The 18,985-nt window shown below is 40.8% G+C and overlaps 1 protein-coding gene across 6 annotated transcripts in view; it reads right to left on the minus strand.

Moving 5' to 3' along the window:
- The window catches only part of LOC111156404 (HECT domain E3 ubiquitin protein ligase 4), a 183,678-nt gene that overhangs the window by 118,016 nt on the left and 46,677 nt on the right, over positions 1-18,985 (minus strand). For all 6 annotated transcript variants that reach the window (XM_022517273.1, XM_022517269.1, XM_022517271.1 and 3 more), the window contains exons 2-6: positions 12,024-12,541; positions 7,269-7,358; positions 6,536-6,666; positions 3,490-3,598; positions 2,692-2,830 (exon numbers count right to left, since the gene is read on the minus strand). In XM_022517273.1, coding sequence (XP_022372981.1) covers positions 2,692-2,830; positions 3,490-3,598; positions 6,536-6,666; positions 7,269-7,358; positions 12,024-12,541 — 987 coding nt within the window. The remainder of the gene's footprint in view (positions 1-2,691; positions 2,831-3,489; positions 3,599-6,535; positions 6,667-7,268; positions 7,359-12,023; positions 12,542-18,985) is intronic.

Raw genomic sequence — 18,985 nt, forward strand, 5'->3', positions numbered from 1 at the left:
TGCTGAAATGTCCGAAGTTTTCCTTAGTAAGAATTTCAGACTATTATTTAAAAGGATAGGGACTGTATCTTATTTACTTTTATATCCCAGCACCTAATTCAGAGTCCAACACAGTTATTTAATAAATATGGAAGGAAGTGAAAAAGAGGGCAGAAGGAAGACAAGAGGGAAGCCAGAGAAGGGAGACAAGGGGAAAAGAGAAAGAAAACAAGCAAGGCACATGCAAGACCCTAACCCAGCACACGTGGGCTTAGTGAGATGCACCAAGTCCCTTGGAAGGAAAAAGACAACCGCCAATTCTCTGTATCAGACACGAAGGCGTGTGTTTCTAATACGAACCATCGTTCAGTTTCAGTATAAGGAATGAGCTTTGCAACATTTCATATTAAATGAGCAGTTACATACTCATGTTTACTGCAAGAGAAAAGCCCTTAAAATGAGAGAAAATGGGGACCCAGAAAACTGCTAACTAGGTTTTTCAAAAATGCTGAGGGTAGGAGCAGAACTGAAAATCCCAAAATAAAAATAATTAGAGAAGGTCAGATGCCTTTGGGAACAGCAAGAACCACTTTCAGTTATTTCATCTCTCGGGGTGAATCACTCATTTTCCTAAGGTTACTTCTGACCCTTGAACTCATTTCATAGGAATTTTTTTTCCCCAGACTTGTTTTGTCTATTTGAAAAGTTAAAAAGTAATGTAGTTGCTGTAACCACACTTTGGAACTTGTAGTGCCAGGAAATCTAGAAAGTTGACAGCTACTGATTGGCCTGAGTAACTCCCAAATTGCTCCAATGCACATTACCTACTTAGTGAAAACATGGTTTTCTCAGATAAAACCGAAGTTTCTGCAACAAAACAGAGGAAATGGACATTGCCTCAAATAAAAACCATGTCCTGGGGCGCCTGGGTGGCTCAGTGGGTTAAGGCCTCTGCCTTCAGCTCGGGTCATGGTCCCACGGTCCTGGGATCGAGCCCCACATCGGGCTCTCTGCTCAGCGGGGAGCCTGCTTCCCCTTCTCTCTCTGCCTGCCTCTCTTCCTACTTGTGATCTCTGTCAAATAAATAAATACAATCTTAAAAAAAAAAAGTCCCAAGATTTAACATCTGCTTAATTCCCAGGCGTATAATTCTACTTCAAATAAATATAGGACATATTCTCGTCTGTCCCCATTAATAAAAAATGAAGTCAAGGGGCACCTGGGTGACAGTTAAGCATCTGCCTTCAGCTCAAGTCATGATCCCAGGGTCCTGGGATCGAGCCCCGCATGAGGCTCCCTGTTCAGCGGAGAATCTGCTTCTTCCTCTCCCTCTGCCTGATGCCCCCCACCACTGCTTGTGCTGTCAAATAAAATCTTTCTCTTTTTAAAGATTTTACTTATTTTTTATTTGACAGAGATCACAAGTAGGCAGAGAGGCAGGCAGAGAGAGAGAGAGGAGGAAGCAGGCTCCCTGCCGAGCAGAGAGCCTGATGTGGGGCTCAATTGCAGGACCCTGGGATGATGACCTGAGCCAAAGGGAGAGGCTTTAACCCACTGAGCCACCCAGGCACCCCTCAAATAATAAAATCTTTAAAAAAAAATGAGGTCAATTGGGCATTTATTTGTCAATTTGTTCTTTTTATTCATCTAACAATTACTAAGCAGCTACTGTGTGTTTTGGAGATACAACAGTGAATAAGACACAGTTCCCGTTCACCAGGAAAGGTATAGTTGAGTGACAGACAAAGGAGACACAACATTCCACTGAAGTCTTGCATGGGACAGCACTCCACGAATGGGAACTCTAACCAGGCAGTTCATCTTTGGTTGAAAGGCAGAAAGGAGTAATGTAAAAAGCTTGAGCTCGGGTGCTGAGAACCATGGGTTCAAGTTCTTATGCTGCCATTATTGTGCGGCCTTGGGCAAGTCCCTTAAGGTTGGAGCTACATTCTTTCATTCAACATAAAGGATAACCTTGCAGAGTGCTTACAATAAGCCTAGCCTCAGCTGCCTCCTCTGCAAGACAAAACTGCCATTGTTCCACCTCACAGAGAGTGTATGGAAATTGCCTAGACCAGGGCCCGGTACAGAGACACTGATAAAGGACAGTTACTATTAACATCACCAATCCAATGCTGGGCACCGTGCTCCATTCTAAGCACACACGGATAGGTAAGACAGGGTCCAGACTTAAAGGGATGCATGGTAGTGGGGAAGAGACAAGAGCAGGGGACTGGAACGTGATGCAGCAAGCGCCGGCACAGACTATGTTTGGAAGCACTAAAGATGAGCTCTGAATCCCTAACACGTAATGATTTTATCCAAATTCATTTCAGGGCTCCCATTACCACAGAAAGGCTGTTTAGAGGAAATCAAATAAGGAAATGATGCCTTCCCAAAATAGATCTGGCAAAAGAAAAAAAAAAAAAAAAGGTAGCTAGTGCGTCTACCATCTTTGACTCTCTAGAATTTTTTTTTTGATCACAAAAATTTGTTGATGGACTTAGAAACTCTTAGAGAGCACATTCATGCAGACCATGTGGGGAAACTCTAAGATATCAGAAAAATACAGAATGCCTAAATGAGGACAATTCTAAGGATGCCACTATGTCAGGAAAACTGTATCAGCGGTGTTCTTACTCCTGATGAGGTCAGCAACTTCCCTCACTGTCTCCAGAATATAAAAAGACAATGTCTTGGTTTTCTTTTTACCTGAAGGGTATTCTGGTCAATGACCTGGAAAAGGGAGTGAGGTTTATTATCAAAAGAAACAGGCCGGTGGAGAAGAATGCCGCTACCAAAAGCAACCCATCCTGGCTCCAGCTCCTCGTTCCGGCAGTACACAAAACCTCTGCGGAGAAGGAAAAAAAGGCAGTGTTCGAAACCACACAATGTGCTACAACAGACATTTTCCACCTAATTTTTAAAACGGCTAAGTGTGCAAAGTATCTAACGGAGAATAAATATATTACATCAACATTTTGCAGCTGACGAACTAGAGCCAATATTACTTTTCCACAACAAATTAGAGAGGAGAAAAAGTTGGGGAATAGGTCTAATTAAATATATATAAGGATCTCAAATTGTGGTTTCTTTTGGCGGCAATTCAAAGAATGATTAATATATCCCAACTGCAAAGCACTGTTAATCCAATGTGAAATCCAGCCACAAAGAGACTTAACTAGAAAAAAGTCCATTCATCAACATGGAGAAATCACTAATATTATAGTAATTCTGATCACAGAGGAATTTCTGGCTAGAAACAATGACCTGAGGGCTACCAAGCTCTTTAGAGTCAAAACAAAGCCGAAATGCATTAACAGAACAAGAGTCTACTAATGCAAGAAAACCCGAATTACATGAAGTTTTACACTTATTTAGTTACTAGTCAGTCTTGGGTGGGGGGTGGGGTGGGGAGGGAGTATGCCTCCCAGGTGTCTTCTTCATAGAGATTTATGGAAGGAAGGAAATGTTCCAGCCAAATCATTCAGCAAGTTCCATGCAACTGACCTGAGAGTACCATGTAATCCAGACCCCAATTTGCTTACTCCTCTTCCAACTGAGTTAGTAGTATACAGGTAAAGACCATCTGCCGTGAGACAGCGCCCCAAGTCAGCATCTGAAATCGTTTTTTCACAGGTAAATTATATACATGCTTTTTTCTAGTGAAATTATAAACGTGCTTTTTCTAGTGAAAAAGCCATTAGGAGGTGGGGTAAGAGAAAATCTCCCACCTCTAAAATAAGTGCTTCAATGTGACTTCCAGGAAAGACGGCTCCAACCCCCAAATCAAACATTCAAAATGCATGTGGGATCAGGAACCAAGATCAGCGAAAGGGGTCAGAGAGATACTAGCAGGAGAACCTGGTTCTGCCTGCCCCAAATTTTCTTCTTCTTTTTTGAATAGCAAAAACGTCAAATTTATGCGTTCTTAATTCTGGCTGGAAAGGACTAGGACTACAGTACTTTCACTAATGATTCTGTAGTTTAAAAGGTGAGCTTTTAAGAGCCTTGGGCACTTATTAGTTGACCTTAGGCCTTTTTGAACTTCAGTTTCTTCGCCCATAAGATGAGGATAATATGTACCTCAAGAGTCACCGTGATGGTTAAATGAAGTAAGGCAAGTAAACACCCATATGCTCGCTGCTACAAAGTCAAAGCTCCAGAAATGGCAAATGGTATTATGTTATCATACCAATGAAATACATGGAACTTAGATCTGCTTCTGGGGACTTCCCATCCAGCCACTAGGTTTCCCCTTAGCTATATCCTCCGCCAGCTAAAACAAACAGTATCATTCTAAAGAACAATTAAATGGTTTACTAACTTACCTTCTAAAGAATCGATCTTAAAAAGAAAGCTTATAAAACTTTCAGTATTTTCATGATCCTTTCACTACGTTTGGCTACCACTTATCATATTAAAGGAAATCCACACCACAGCACTCATATTAGTGAGTATACTGTTAAGAATTCAGTTTACTAATTCAAGACCACTGGAACTTTAACGGTTTTTTGAGCAATCAGTAGTTGTAATCATTTCTAAAACATTAATTTCCCTCAAATATTTTAACTTGCAACATAAATATCCATTTATTCACCCTTCTTTAGATGGAGGCTCAAGGCCTTCTGAGACGTCTGACAAGGGGTGGGAGTCAAAGTGACAGATTAAACAAGATTGGCCCCGACTTGATACTTGCTGAAGCTGAGTGACCAGTACGTATTGTTGACTAAAGCATTCGCTCAACTTCTATATCTGTCGAATGTTTCCATATTAAGAATAAGATTACTTTTTATGAAAATAAGAAAAATATTCTCAGGGCGCCTGGGTGGCTCAGTGGTTAAGCATCTGCCTTTGGCTCAGGTCATGATCCCAGAGTCACGGGGATCAAGCCCTGCATGGGGCTCTCTGCTCAGTGGGGAGCCGGCTTCTCCCTCTGCCCCTCCCCCTACTTATGCGCTCTCTTGCTCTCTTCTCTCAAATAAATAAAATCTTAAAAAGAAAAGAAAAAGAAGGGGCGCCTGGGTGGCTCAGTGGGTTAAGCCTCTGCCTTCGGCTCAGGTCATGATCTCAGGGTCCTGGGATCGAGCCCCGCATCGGGCTCTCTGCTCAGTGGAGAGCCTGCTTCCCTTCCTCTCTGCCTACCTCTCTGTCTACTTGTGATCTCTGTCTGTCAAATAAATAAATAAAATCTTAAAAAAAGAAAAGAAAAGAAAAGAAAAAGACTCTCTAGGTGGAAGCAAAACAAAAAGTACAAGAGAGTGAAAAACAAGTAGATAAGCTTAACACCATCGTCCTCAGTAAGAAACTACTCCGAGGGAGATATTGAAGTAAAAAGGAGAAAACAAAGGGATTTTGATTTTGTTTGAAGAGGTCACTTTCGGCCTATGATGTTTAAGAACTTGTTGGGTATTGCAGTTGCAGGCTTTTTTGCTTCTCCCACGGACTCTAGTCGTGTCATATCCAAAAGTCTCACCAGTTCCTCTTACTCGCTCATGTGACTATTTCTTACAACAGTGGACATGAGCAGACACAGGCCCCGGGATAAAGGGTGCACAAGTGGTCAGCTGCTTAGACTGCACCCCATGCCCTTCTGGTTGCCCCAGAAGTCTGCCCCCATCAACAGTTCTAAATGGAAAGGTGGGCAGAGGAGGCTCTGAATCCCATACATAATTAATGTCAATTTCTTAAGAGATTCATTTTGAGTCTTTCCATAAGAAAACTGAATGTTTTAGAAACAATTTCCTGGGGGGTTTTAAATTCCTATTTCATCAGTTATGCAATGTTTAATGATACAGTCATGACAGCAATTACAACAGTTCACAGGTTTGTGAGCAGAGTGGACTCCTGGCAAGCCTGCAACTCCAAGGTGGGAGCGGCAGCGCGCACACTGCCCGGAAGCGGCTGGCCTGCCGGGCCGTGGCACCACTCGGTACATTCGCCCCGCAAAATGGAGAGGCCCTCCTCCATCCCACAGGCCAGGCAAGTGAAGGACAATTAAGAGGGCTGCTGCCGTTTTCACGGAAATCAGAATGAACTGGTATGGAATACTCATGAAAACTAAGAACATTTTAATGCAGATCATGGGAATACTTGATTCATGCTCCTTTGAACAATCTCTCTCTCTCTCTCTTTTTTTTGGTTTTTAGGGTGGGAGGGTTTCTCAAAACACTCCTAATACATCACTAAGGGAAACAGCATGAGGCTCAGGCAGCAAGACCTGATATTCTGTTTACAGATAGAAAAATTCAACCTGAGGCTCCCAGGCTCAAACACAAATACCCAGGAGTCAACTTAAGTAATTCATGCCTCCTTGGCTAAAGTATATGGATGATACCTTTTCCTTGCGATAGCAGAACCTATCCATTTTCTTACCTCACTGAGTATCAGCTTTTACACTTTTACTGATAAAGCAGACAAAGAACATACTGTATAGGAACCTAGAGCTTTTAATGAAAAGGAACACAGTTTTATCTAAATCAGTTGCCACAATGATCTAAAAACCACTCTTTTCACGTCTTCAATTCAGTCACAGGAGCAAAAACCCCTACATTACCTTTATTTTCAGAACTGGAGCCAGTGTTGCTATCTGGCGCAGGCAACATGTCTTCATACCCCCATGATACTATGTGTTTGCCACCGAGCAAACAGGACGGGGATCCAGGCCCCCCTTCCAAAAGCAACAGCCTAAAGATGAGGAGATGGGAGAATCAAAGACACAGAGACCATCCATTTCAGCGAGAAAATGAAAGTCATCTTACAGATCAGACAACTAAAATAGGTTTATGCAAATCTGCATCTGGAATAAATATTCACACTTTTAAATTTAAAAATTATAAAGCCATGCTTACAGGGATGTCATAATAAAAGTACAGCTATGTGTAAAATGTATAGGTTTTATATACGCGTGGGATGGGGGTAGGGTATCAATTAGGAGGCACATATCAAAACATTAGGAGTGGTTATCTTCTGATAATGAGATTATGAATGATTTTCAGTTTCTCCTTTATACCTTAACATACCTTAAAATCTATAATAATTCATTATAAGCTATTACATTTTTTTAAAAACCTACAAAATAAAAAATGAGAATTAGTATACTCTAGGAACACTTTCAAAGAAGGAAGAGAACACAAACAAAATTATTAAGATGAATATGACAATACACTTGTTTTAAAATATGAATCACTCATTGGTAAGTTTAGCAATTTACCTATTGAAAGGCTTTATGCACAGATCTTCCTTATGGGGTGGGGGGCGGTGGATAAGGAGCCAAAGTGATAGCTTACCTATACAGTACATCGGCTACGGGCAGGGACCCCAGATCAGTCTGTTTCTGTAACAGATGGACCGTATGAACAAAAGTTTTCAACGATCCCCTAAAAATAAAAGGAGGGAACAGGAAATCATCAAAACTGGAAAGCCAAACAAAGAGGTTAATTTTATTAACCACAAGAGAGTGTTCCAAAAGAGGTCTATCCGCTTCCGCCAATCAGAAGACCTGTTGTACCAAACATACTGGATTTTTACAGATTACCACTGGCTCTCACAAAAAGTTACTTTGTGAGCAGCACCAATTATGCCAATTAGGATGTTCTCCCTGCATTTGTAAAGGTAAATAATTTTCTCCCAAAATAAAGGTTCAAAACCTAAGGCTCAAACACAAAAAAAAACGTGACTATTATGCTTCAGTACCATTTCATGAAGTCCTGCTCTAGTTTAGAGGAGAGGTTTTATAGAAGGGGGTTATACTTAAAGTCAAACAGTGTTTCCAGCCTTCATTTTTAAATTTAAGTTCATCTTTTTTTTTTTTTTTTTAAGATTTTGAGAGAGAGAGAAGCAGATTCCCTACTGACCAGGAAGCCTGACATGGGGCCTGATCCTAGGACCCAGAGGTCATGACCCGAGCTGAAGGCAGATGCCTAACTGACTAAGCCACCCAGGCACCCTTAAGTTCATCCATTTCACATAACATCTCCCCAAACTCCATCACATGAAGTATGACTGCAAAGGAATACAATCAAATAATACATATATTTTGTATTAAGTCTACCTGAATGTGGGGCTCAAACTCATGAGCCTGAGACCAAGAGTCACATACTTTACCGACTGAGCCAGCCAGGAGCCCCTGAAATAAGTATTTTGTGCTTCGCGGGGTGTTCCTTCTGCTTCCCTTGCTGTGAAGTACGTGAATATAATGCTTGCCGAGCTCACCACTACCCAATTTCCTTTTGGTTCCCAAGCCTCAAGATTTGGGGAAATCTAGAATATGGCCAACAGGATCTAAAAGAAGGCAGTTTTAAGGTGCACAGGACTTACCTGGCCAGATCCCAAGTATAAATCACCACAGAACATTTCCTGAACTAGATGACCGCCTGAATCAGATAGGCTGACTTCGGATCGCTGCCTTATTCTCTCAGCCAAGGCTTTAACTGCTAGGTATCACATGCCTCAACCCCAGAAGAAATGGAACACCCGACACTGGACTGAGTAGGCTTGAAGTCCTCTTAATTGCCCCTTTCACTACCCCTGGTGCTCACAGAATCAAAACCAAAGAATATAAAGCAGGAAGGCGGCAGATAGGGTCTAAAAGCTCAAGTTGGGATTCATGCCACTCACCAGCTACACCATCTCAACCCTGTCACCTAATTCCTATGGATTTTGCTTCTTCATCTGTCCAACAGTGGTATCTCTGCGGCATGCAGGGAGGTTAAAATAGAGGGGAAAAGCACACTGGAACACTTGGGACCATTAAACCAACTATAAAGGTATTATTACCTGCCAGACTGAATCACACTTTCAGAATAAAATTCAAACTCCTTCCATGGCTCCTAAGCCCCTACAATGACCTGAGCCCTCCCAAGCGCCTCTCCTGCCCCTTCTCTCTCCCATTGCATTCCAGCTCCCGGGTTACCGTGCTGGCCCTTAGCCACCCCAAGCACAAAAAAGAACATCAGGGTTGTGCCACTTGCTGCTCTTCTTGACCAGAACACACCATCACTGGCTTTTTGATGTCTGGTTGGTTCGTTCTCCTCATCCTGGCCTGTGTTCATTGGGCACCTCTTCAGTAAGGCCGTCCCTGGTATCTCTAGCTAATGCTGTCTCACCCCACCCCCCTCATCATTCTCTATCAAAAGATCCTGGCATGTGTTCTTATAAATGAAAAGCCCCCTGAAGTTACCTGATTCAGGTCAACTTTGCAATTGAGGGGCCAACCATCTTGCTCGCTGTTGTACCCCCAGTGCCTAGAAGAGTACCTTGCACAACATGAATGAGCAATAATTATTTACAAAATCAATCACCCCGAGTCCATTCAACAGCAAAGTGTGAAACCACTAATCACTATATTCCTAAGAATCAGCAAGGTTCCTGGCAAAGTTACTTAATAAATTGGTTGAACAAGTAAACACTCAAAATAATTTTTTGAAAATGTTGTCTTTGAAAGCATCAATCTCAAACGTTCAATAATATGTCCCAAATAACTTCATTAAAGTAGATGACCAACTGAAAAGGTGAAGGCTTCTGATGTAAAGAAAGTCCAGAATGAGGGGCGCCTGGGTGGCTCAGTGGGTTAAGCCTCTGACTTCGACTCAGGTCATGATCCCAGGGTCTTGGGATCGAGCCCCACATCGGGCTCTCTGCTCAGCAGGGAGCCTGCTTCCCCGCCTCTCTCTGCCTGCTGCTCTGCCTACTTGTGATCTCTGTCTGTCAAATAAATAAATAAATAAATAAATAAAAAAGAAAGTCCAGAATGAGGTGACAATATTAGCAGTATAGGAATCATCTTTAAACACAAAACAAAAAACACGAAGAAGAAAATAAAAACATTCATTTCAACATTTCTGAGTGGAATTTGGAATATCAAGCACATGAAACAATTTCAGGTTGTTGTGGGCTCACCATTCAACCATCAGGTTGAATGTGGGCTCAATAAAAAAGTTTGATTCCATGTTCAATAAATAAAAATGTTTAAAACTAAGTTGATGATTATTCCTAACACTCCATGTCTATCTAAACAATTCTATTTAAAAGCAAAATTTCAGGGGCCTGGGTGGTTCAGTTGGCTAAGTGCCTGATTCTTGACTTTGGCTCAGATCATGATCTCGAGGTCATGGGATTGAGCCCCATGTTGGGCTCAGAGCTCAGCAAAGAGTCTGCTTGAGAGTTTCCCTCTCCCTTTGTCCCTCCCTCTGCCCATGGTCTCTCTCTCTAAATATTAAAAAAAAAAAGTTTTTAAGTTTTCTCAAAATGGTATTTTTAAAAAAAGATTTAAGGGCACCTGGGTGGTTCAGTCGGTTAAGCGTCTGCCTTCACTCAGGTCATCATCCCAGAGTCCTGGGATCAAGCCCCATATCAGGCTCCCTGCTTGGGAGGGAGCCTGCTTCTTCCTCTCCCTCTGCCACTCCCCCTGCTTGTGTTCTCTTGCACTCTGTCAAATAAAATCTTTTTAAAAAGTAAATACAAATAAAGATTTATTTATCTATTTGAGAGAGTAAACATGCACACATGCATTGGGAAAGGGGAGAGAGGAGTACAGGGAGAGAGAGACTCTTAAGCAGCCACCGAGCACAAAGCCTGACATGGGGCTCAATCTCACAATCATGAGACCATGATCTGAGCCAAAAATCAAGAGTTGGATGCCCAAATGACTGAGCCACCCAGGTGCCCCCCCAAAAATGGGATTTTTGTATTAGTAACAAGTTTATTTAGGGTCTAAAATGGTCTTCCACAAATGCAAGATATCAATTTAATATAAAGCCTTTCCAGGAAAACTTAATTCAGTGCTACCCAGTAATGTCTCCAGAATTAAGCTCCTGTCAGGATTTCCACAACCAACCAGTCTTCAGGGATCTAAAACTAGGCTAGGACAGTTTGCTTAGGGCAAAGAAACTGACAATTAATCCTGGTGCCATTTTGCCTTAAAAATAGTTTGAGAGTCAACCATTTATGGTTTCAAAGTTGACCTTTAAAAATAGGGGAAGAAGTCTTAAAACCAAGAACTCTAATCTTTCAAGAAGAATTTTTCCACATATTCTTTGCTTAAAAAAAAAAAAAAAAAAAAAAAAGGAAAGAACTCTGAAGTGAGAAGGACAGATTAATGACACTAATCTGTCAGACCACGATCCTAATTGGTCTCTAGACGACTAGCTTAGAGGAAAGCAAGGGCAGTGAACCTTTTTCTCACACATACAGGTTACTGGGCAAGAGAATGTAGAGACCCCCTCCTGGAAAAGTAACTCTCACATTTCCTATTGATAGCAGATCAACAATTAGATCTGCTTACACAAAAAGGATGGCACACTATTCAATCTGGACATATACAGGGGCACCAGGGTGGCTCAGTTGGCTAAGCGTCTGCCTTCAGCTTGGATCATGGTCTCAGGGTCCTGGGATCGAGCCTCACATCAGGCTCCCTGCTCAGCGGGGAGCCTGTTTCTCCCTCTCCATCCACTCTCCCTGCTTGTGTGTGCATCTCTCTCTGTCAAATAAATAAGATCTCTAAATCTGGACATATACAGAGAGATCTTTCAGTTAAATTAATGGAGGCAAGCATCATGGTCCAGAAATATAATTTGTGACCAAGCCTGCGTAATGGAGTCCGGGTAATAATAACTCACTCACTTGCTGAAAAAAAATTAAAAATGAAAAAATGAAGAAATTAAAAGCTCTACCAATTTTCTGGCCATCCTTCAAGGAGAAATATAGATATACCATCCTCCACCAACTGCTGGACCTAAAGCACTCATCTTCAAGGGGGTGAGTAGATAACGGCAAGGGCTGGCTCTCCCTTTTAAGCCGCTTCAGCTTTATCACAGGATGGCAGACAGCAAACACTTGAACTTGGGCTCCAGCTCAGGGTCCTGGTGCCAAGTTTTGGTGAAAGTATCTTATGCACCATCGAGGCTGTGAAATTCAATATTGCCAACGAAGACGGACTACTGGAGGTTAAGACTGCCATCACACAGGCTCGCCTCTCACTCCACAACCCCCGCCCAGCAGCAGCCGTCACAAGGCCACCAGGGGGTCCATTTGCTGGTCCTTACCTGGCACACGCCAAAGCCACCAGAGCAGCAGCAGCATTTTCTTTCTGCTTATGTGGGATGTGTCGGCCTGTGTCCGAAGTGTCTTCTAGCCAGGAGCACAGCAAAGTTTCAATTCCATTGAGACAGTCAGCAGGCTCCTTGGTCAGGCTCAAAGGCTGGCAGTCGCGAAGGCAGTTCAATAGCACCTCAGCAGTTATGTTACAGAGAGAGGGGTCCGTTCTGCTCTGGGACTGGATAAGGGGGAAGACCAGCAGGAGCCCCATCCGAGAGGTGAAGGGGGCTTGCTCGGGTTGCTGCAACAAGCCCTGGCGTTTGAGCAGAGCCAATGTTTCTTCGTCACCCGAACTTTCTCTTTCGTGCTGTTCTTCCAGGGCCAGCTGGCGCTGGGCATTCCACAGTCCTCGCAAGGCATTCAGGCGGTACTCCAGCAGGCGGGCATACGCATTGCTCTGATTCCCACAGACGGAGCGCAAACGTTCGGCTAATTCCGTCGGGTTCTTGGTCTCAAACGTTAAAATCTAAAGGGAGGAAACGATAAAGATGTTGGTATGTACAGTTTTTCACCATGGCTTTCATCAGTGGCAGCAAATATATCCGATGGGATCTAAAAATAGTCCACATAAGTCATCTTAGTTGGAACCAAATATGAAAATAGGTGTTGTAAAACCCAGGTATTTGCTGGAGTTTTTCTGTGGCGTTTCTGCTAGTGCCCCAGTTAAAAGTAATATCAGGCCTGGGTCAAAGAGCGCAAATCATGAAAACAGTTAAGTATGAAGTCAGAAATTAATTCAAGTCATTTTAGAAAATTGAGGTACAGGTCCTTGTTAAATGCTTTTGAGGTATAATGTAAGTCTAATTCCCATTACTAAGTGGACTGTAAGTGAAAAGAACAAAATTTTATCTTCAGAATCGAATATACCTACTCATAAATCATTGATATTGTATTGGTCTTTGATTTTGAAGAACACTCCATTCTTACTACTGTTAATCTATTATCTCAACTGGTAATCTATTATCTCAATCATGGTATAGATTAATTCGGTTCATACTGATCAAGGAAGCACTATTTTCTTGCCAAAACATACAATTACCAGGAGGCCTCTAGATTTTCAGCCGCTAGGGGAATAAAACCATTAAATCCTTAATCCTAAGAAAGGAACCAACTATCAAGATAAAGAATTAAAGTGACTTTATGATGCAGAAAGTATATGCATAGAACTAGGTTAAAATGAACAGACCATTGTAAGGAACCAAGGAGGGCATTCTAGGAGCAAGCACATTAAAACTGACTACCAGGCACCGGGGTATCTGGTTCTCAGTAGACCAGAAAGTCAGGGTGAGAAGAGGTTTGAAATAAAAGCAAAGAAAATTCTGTCATGTCATTGGCACTGACATTTTGAAAGGTTATAGATCACTTTATTTCTCTCAGAAACCTGCAAAATACTTTTATTACCTCAAACTTTGCCCTTGAAAACAGCCCAATAAAACAAGAACTTCCAGAACAATGTAAACACAGTAACGGCCTTGCTTAGCTATACATGCAAGTCACTGAACTGAAAAAATGTTCAATTTAAACAACAAATTCTGAGGCACCTGGCTGGCTCAGTCAACAGAGTGGGCGACTTGATCTCAGGGTCATGAGTTCAAGCCCCATGTTGGGTGTGAGGCCTATTTATAAATAAATAATTTCAATTCAAAAAAATGTACTTCATTTTTTTAAAAAGGTCATGTTAAAAAAAAAAAAAGGTAAGTAATTCAAATTTCAGTGCCAGCCTATCAGATCAGAAAAAACTTCCAAATGCCATAAGATTTCAAACAACAACTTAGCAATAAGAAAAGAACCATTGACATACACAGCTTCAATGAATCTCAGTGGCACTGAATTGAGGGAAAACAGCCAATTTCAAAAGGTTGCATCTGTAGGATTCCATTTACAGGGCTTTCTGGAAAAAACAGAATAGAACTATAGTGATAGAGAAGAGATCAGTGATGGTCAGAGGTCAGGGGAATAGGCAGGGTGGGACCAATATAACGATAGTATAAAGAAGTTTTTTGGAATGAAGAAGCTGTTCTGTATCCTGATTGTGGTGGTGGTGGTGGTGGGATCATGAATCTATAGGTGTGTTAAATTCATATAACAGTATGAATTTAGGGGGTTTACCCTAAAAAGGGATATTTAATTGTATGATAATTTCTAAACAAAAGGAAAAAAATTCCAACCAGGCTCTGTGTTCAACTAGATATCATTGGGTAAAGCTATATTGCAGGTCATATTAAAATTAAGAACAAGGGCCATTTTTAGTTAGTTTTTAATTAAACAGGAGCAAATAGTTTTTAATTGTCTTTGACCATCAAGTCATACGAACTGTATTTTCCTAACTTTTAACTGGATTCAAACACAAATCACCATTTTTCACATGGCAGCAGATAAAATAACTCAAGTTCCTTTAAAAAAAAAAAAAAAAGCTCACATTTCAAGGGCAACCATTTACCTTGAAGCTGTAATCAATATTCAAGGACGTTAGACTGCCTTTATTTTCCCCCCTCCTTTTAGGATCTTCCCTCAAAAACCAGCCTCTACCATTAAAATCAATAACTAAAGACTGAGATTATTTTAATGTTGTTAAAAAAATTAAAAGGTGCCTGGGCTGGCTCAGTTGGTTGAGCCTCTGCCTTCTGCTTGGGTCATGATCCCACAGTCCTGGGACGGAGTCCATTGTGGGCTCTCTGCTCAATGGGGAGGTTCCTTCCCCTCTCCCTTTACCTCTCCCAGTAGCCCCTCCCCACTCATGCTCTCTCCCCCTAATAAAATAAAAATTTTAAGAAAAATCACAAAACTTTGTCTTCCTACTTATGAACATCTAAAATGAATTTAAGAGCTTTCCAATATTGGTTTTGTGATTTCCACCCAATACTATTTTTTTAAAAGATTTATTTATTTATTTGACCAAGAGAGATCACAAGTAGACAGAGAGGCGGGCAGAGAGAGAGAGAGAGAGAGAGCGAGAGAAGGAAGCAGGCTCCCCGCTGAGCAGAGAGCCCGACGCGGGACTCGATCCCAGGACCCTGAGATCATGACCCAAGCCGAAGGCAGCGGCTTAACCCACTGAGCCACCCAGGCGCCCCCCAATACTACTCTTTGATATAAAATACATATGAAACACATACATGTTCCACACATTTTATGTATGGTACATTGATCATCTACTTTGTTTATATGAAGCAACTACTAAAAAATTCAATACAGACTTTTATTAGACCCGGGAATCCAAGAATAACTCAGTAACATTAAACCTACCTATTTCCTTTTATTAACAATCTTAAAGATAAGTGGCTCTAAAATGTGGTATTTCATGGTTTGTATAAAGATGTTTACGACAGAATCTAGAGCTAACTCCAAACATTAAGACTAGCTGGAAAAAAACTCTATAATACACTTCTGCACTTTTCTTATGATTCTATTTTTATAAGTACTTCAGCTATATTTTGGCATTCCGAAAAGGATTTTGAAAGGATCTGAGTTATAATTAACCAAATACTATATGATATACACACTTAAGTGACTTATGTTTATTGATTTAGCAGTATCTAAGGCACACTATGCTTTCAGAAATCCATTAGGCTACTCAGCATTATCCATGAAAACTAAGAACTGTGTGCTACGCTGCTGTTTTTCAGAATTCTAAGTTTGAAGGTCATGGCCAAAAATCATTTCATAAAGACATCATACCTTTGAGTTTTAGTACATCAGTGATGAAGGATCTATTCTGGTACTTATGAATATTAAATGATTTGTCTCAGATCCTCATATAAAAACCACTGCTCTCAGTAACTGCTTTTAAAGAAGATAAAAATTCCAAAGTGTCATTAGGAAATGAATACTTTTCACTTTGAAAAGGGGGAAAGGTATTTAAGGGAGCAGGGAAGATCTCCATCATCCTTAATCAGAAGCAAGGGTCACTAACTACTTCAGGGATGATGAAGTCACCCAATGAAGGGAATGACTTTCAAAGTAATGTGTTGCCTTAATTTTTTTTTTTTTTTAAAGTCCTACATGACACACAAGTTTAATCTAAGACAACAACAATCATTCTGGAAAGTCTAACAGAAGGTAGGCAAAATATTCTTTGCCAGCCAAATCTGGCTTTGAACAAGACTCCGATATTTGACGTAAGAGTAGTTACAGAGGATCAACTCATTTCAGCCAATTTCTTTCCATTTTCCATGTGGAAAAATACAAGAGCATGTACGCCAGCCATGATGTGAAATGTGAAATGTCAACACGCATTTCAAGTAATCGTCATAGTGAGAAAAAGCAGAGAGGCTTTTGAGGTAGTAGAGAATGTTACAGATAAAGAAATTAAACCAATAATTAATAGAAAAGATTAGGGCATGAACTACTGTATTCCCCCTAAATGTAAATATTAATTTCTAACTATATCACTGTTCAGAAAAGAAATGTAAGTCTCTAAAATTGTCAAGAAATTAAAAGATCTATTAGAGCCTACCTCTGAAATAGAGTAACCCCTTTCTAAGAATTTAACCTAAAAAAATTTCCAGAAATAAATGTACTGAAGTTTTATTATAGTGGAAAAAGCAGAAGAAATCTCAACATCCAAAAAAGAAATGTTCGGGGCCCCTGGGTGGCTCAGTCGTTAAGCATCTGCCTTTGGCTCAGGTCCTGATCCCAGGGTCCTGAGATAGAGCCCTGCATCAGGCTCCCTGCTCAGTAGGGAGCCTGCTTCTCCCTCTCCCAGTCTCCCCAATGCTGTGCTCTCGGTCTCTGTCAAACAAACAATATTTTTAAAAAATAAAGAGAAGGGAAGTGTTCAATTAAAACATAGGACAATGGAATGTTATGCAATAACTTAAGCAAATTAAAACCAAAGAAAAAGCAGAAAAATTATATATGCCCCATAAGTAGGACTATGTAAAACATATGCTTGTTCAATTTGAAAGGTCTTTAGTATTTGTGGTAATAGAAACATGGATTTTGCTCTATTTTAAAAAAAAAACAAAACAGTGATGACAAGTTAAATAGTTCATTTTTAAGCGATCATAACTACAGGGGATACTTTTGAAAAGCAAACGCTATCTTTAACTGGTAGTCAAACAAATGGTGACACAGTGGATATATTTAAAATGGGGGGGGGACAGCTGACAAAAAATCATCACCGTACCACAGGATATGCTGTCCTTAAATCCCTGACGAGTTCCATCTGTTGCACTTTGGCAGCAAAAAACACAGGGCTGATTGGATTCCTGGTTAGGAGGGAAGACTGAATGGTGGGATGGGGAAGGCCACAAATATTGGGAGCTATGAATGAACAATAAAACCTTTCACTCTCCAAAATGAAAGGATACTTAAAACTCAGGACTGTGCCAGCCTCGCAGCACATATACTGATACTCAGGATCACTCAAGCTCCGAACAGATGAATTACATTACTGTGCTCCCCATTATGGTACATTAACCAATTCATTCTATGTACCTGTCAGCATAAAAGGAATTTATACCTGTGTTATCATTTCAAAGCAGATCAACTGACCAGACTTGCAAACCCAATACAAAATTTGTAAGGAAAGGTTATAGAATACTGAAATCCTCTCAAATGTTAGAGTGCATTTTTTTAAACCCTTCTACAAATTTTCCCACTGTTTTTCACATTATGAAGATGGCAATCATGGCCAAATTGAACTGCATATGGCAATTCACAGAATGTAAGATCTCAAGTGAACCAAGTAAATGAATTGTGAGTGCAAGGATGGAATTCTATCTCTAATATGAAAGCCTAATTCAAGAGTGAATCACTTATCAATTAAATTAAACCCTGAAGCTGCATATCCTTATCCGATCCTGGAAATAGGTGTTCATTTGAATGCTCTTTTGACATCTCCTATTTTTAAGAAGGGTCTTTTACTTGACTGACAGACAACACGATTAAGTTTCACAGTTTAATTCAAGAGTTTTAGCCACCAGCTTGGCACCTCAACTAGAATGCCCTTTGACTGGTTTCCAGATTGTTTGGCTTAGGCTCAGTCCTGTAAAACCTGCTCCAGCACTCAGTGATCTTGCCCACATCTTCACGCACCTGCTATTGATGGCAGGATTGTCAGACCGGTGAGGACTCAGGGCATCTGGGTGGCTGAATCGGTCGAGTATGTGACTCTTGATCTCTGGGTCGTGAGTTCAAGCCCCATGTTGGGCATAGTTAAACAAAAACTCCTGAGAATTCCATATCTACGAAATCACTTTCCCAATTCTTCTTGCATGAAAGTTCCACTTGACCTTGCCCTTATCCAGTTTTCATCTTTTGTCATGTCCTCATGACCAGGGTCCTATTTTTCCATCTCCTGGTTTTGTCGCTTAAAAGTTCACCCCATTCAGCCCAACTCCTACCTTTCAAAATTCAGCTCTGCTACTTACTTTTGAAAAATTCTGATTTCCTTACTCTCTCTCTTCTTTCCAAAATTAGCTACTACGTGCTTCCACAGTATCCAGCACATATCTCTATCAGAGGATCCACCACAAACTGTAAGGGAAAATGTGTCTGCAATTTCACAATAGGAATAGATTGATGATTTGTTAGGAGTGAAGGAAAATCTCTCTGAAGAGATGACATTTGTTAACTGCTTACTTCACATACGTAATGATTACCATACTGTGATATATTCAAACCCTTAGCATAAATATATTTTAGTAAAAAAACAAAAACCACTTGTTTTTTAAATAGAGAAACGTCACAAAGAAGGAAACCCTGTAACTCTAATATGTGTAACACCACACTACTATGCTGTTTGTTTCCAGTCTGTCCCCTCTTTCAACCAAGTACTAAAAGGGGAAAAACCATAGCTTATTCACTTTTGTGACACCAGAGCTTAGCACAGTGTCTGGCACATAAGTATTTGATAAATTAACAAATGAGAGGACATATTAATTCCAAGAATAATTCCCTTAGGATG

Source organism: Enhydra lutris, unplaced genomic scaffold, assembly GCF_002288905.1.
Source record: "Enhydra lutris kenyoni isolate GAN:26980312 unplaced genomic scaffold, ASM228890v2 scaffoldscaffold46, whole genome shotgun sequence".
NCBI classification, from domain to species: Eukaryota; Metazoa; Chordata; class Mammalia; order Carnivora; family Mustelidae; genus Enhydra; species Enhydra lutris.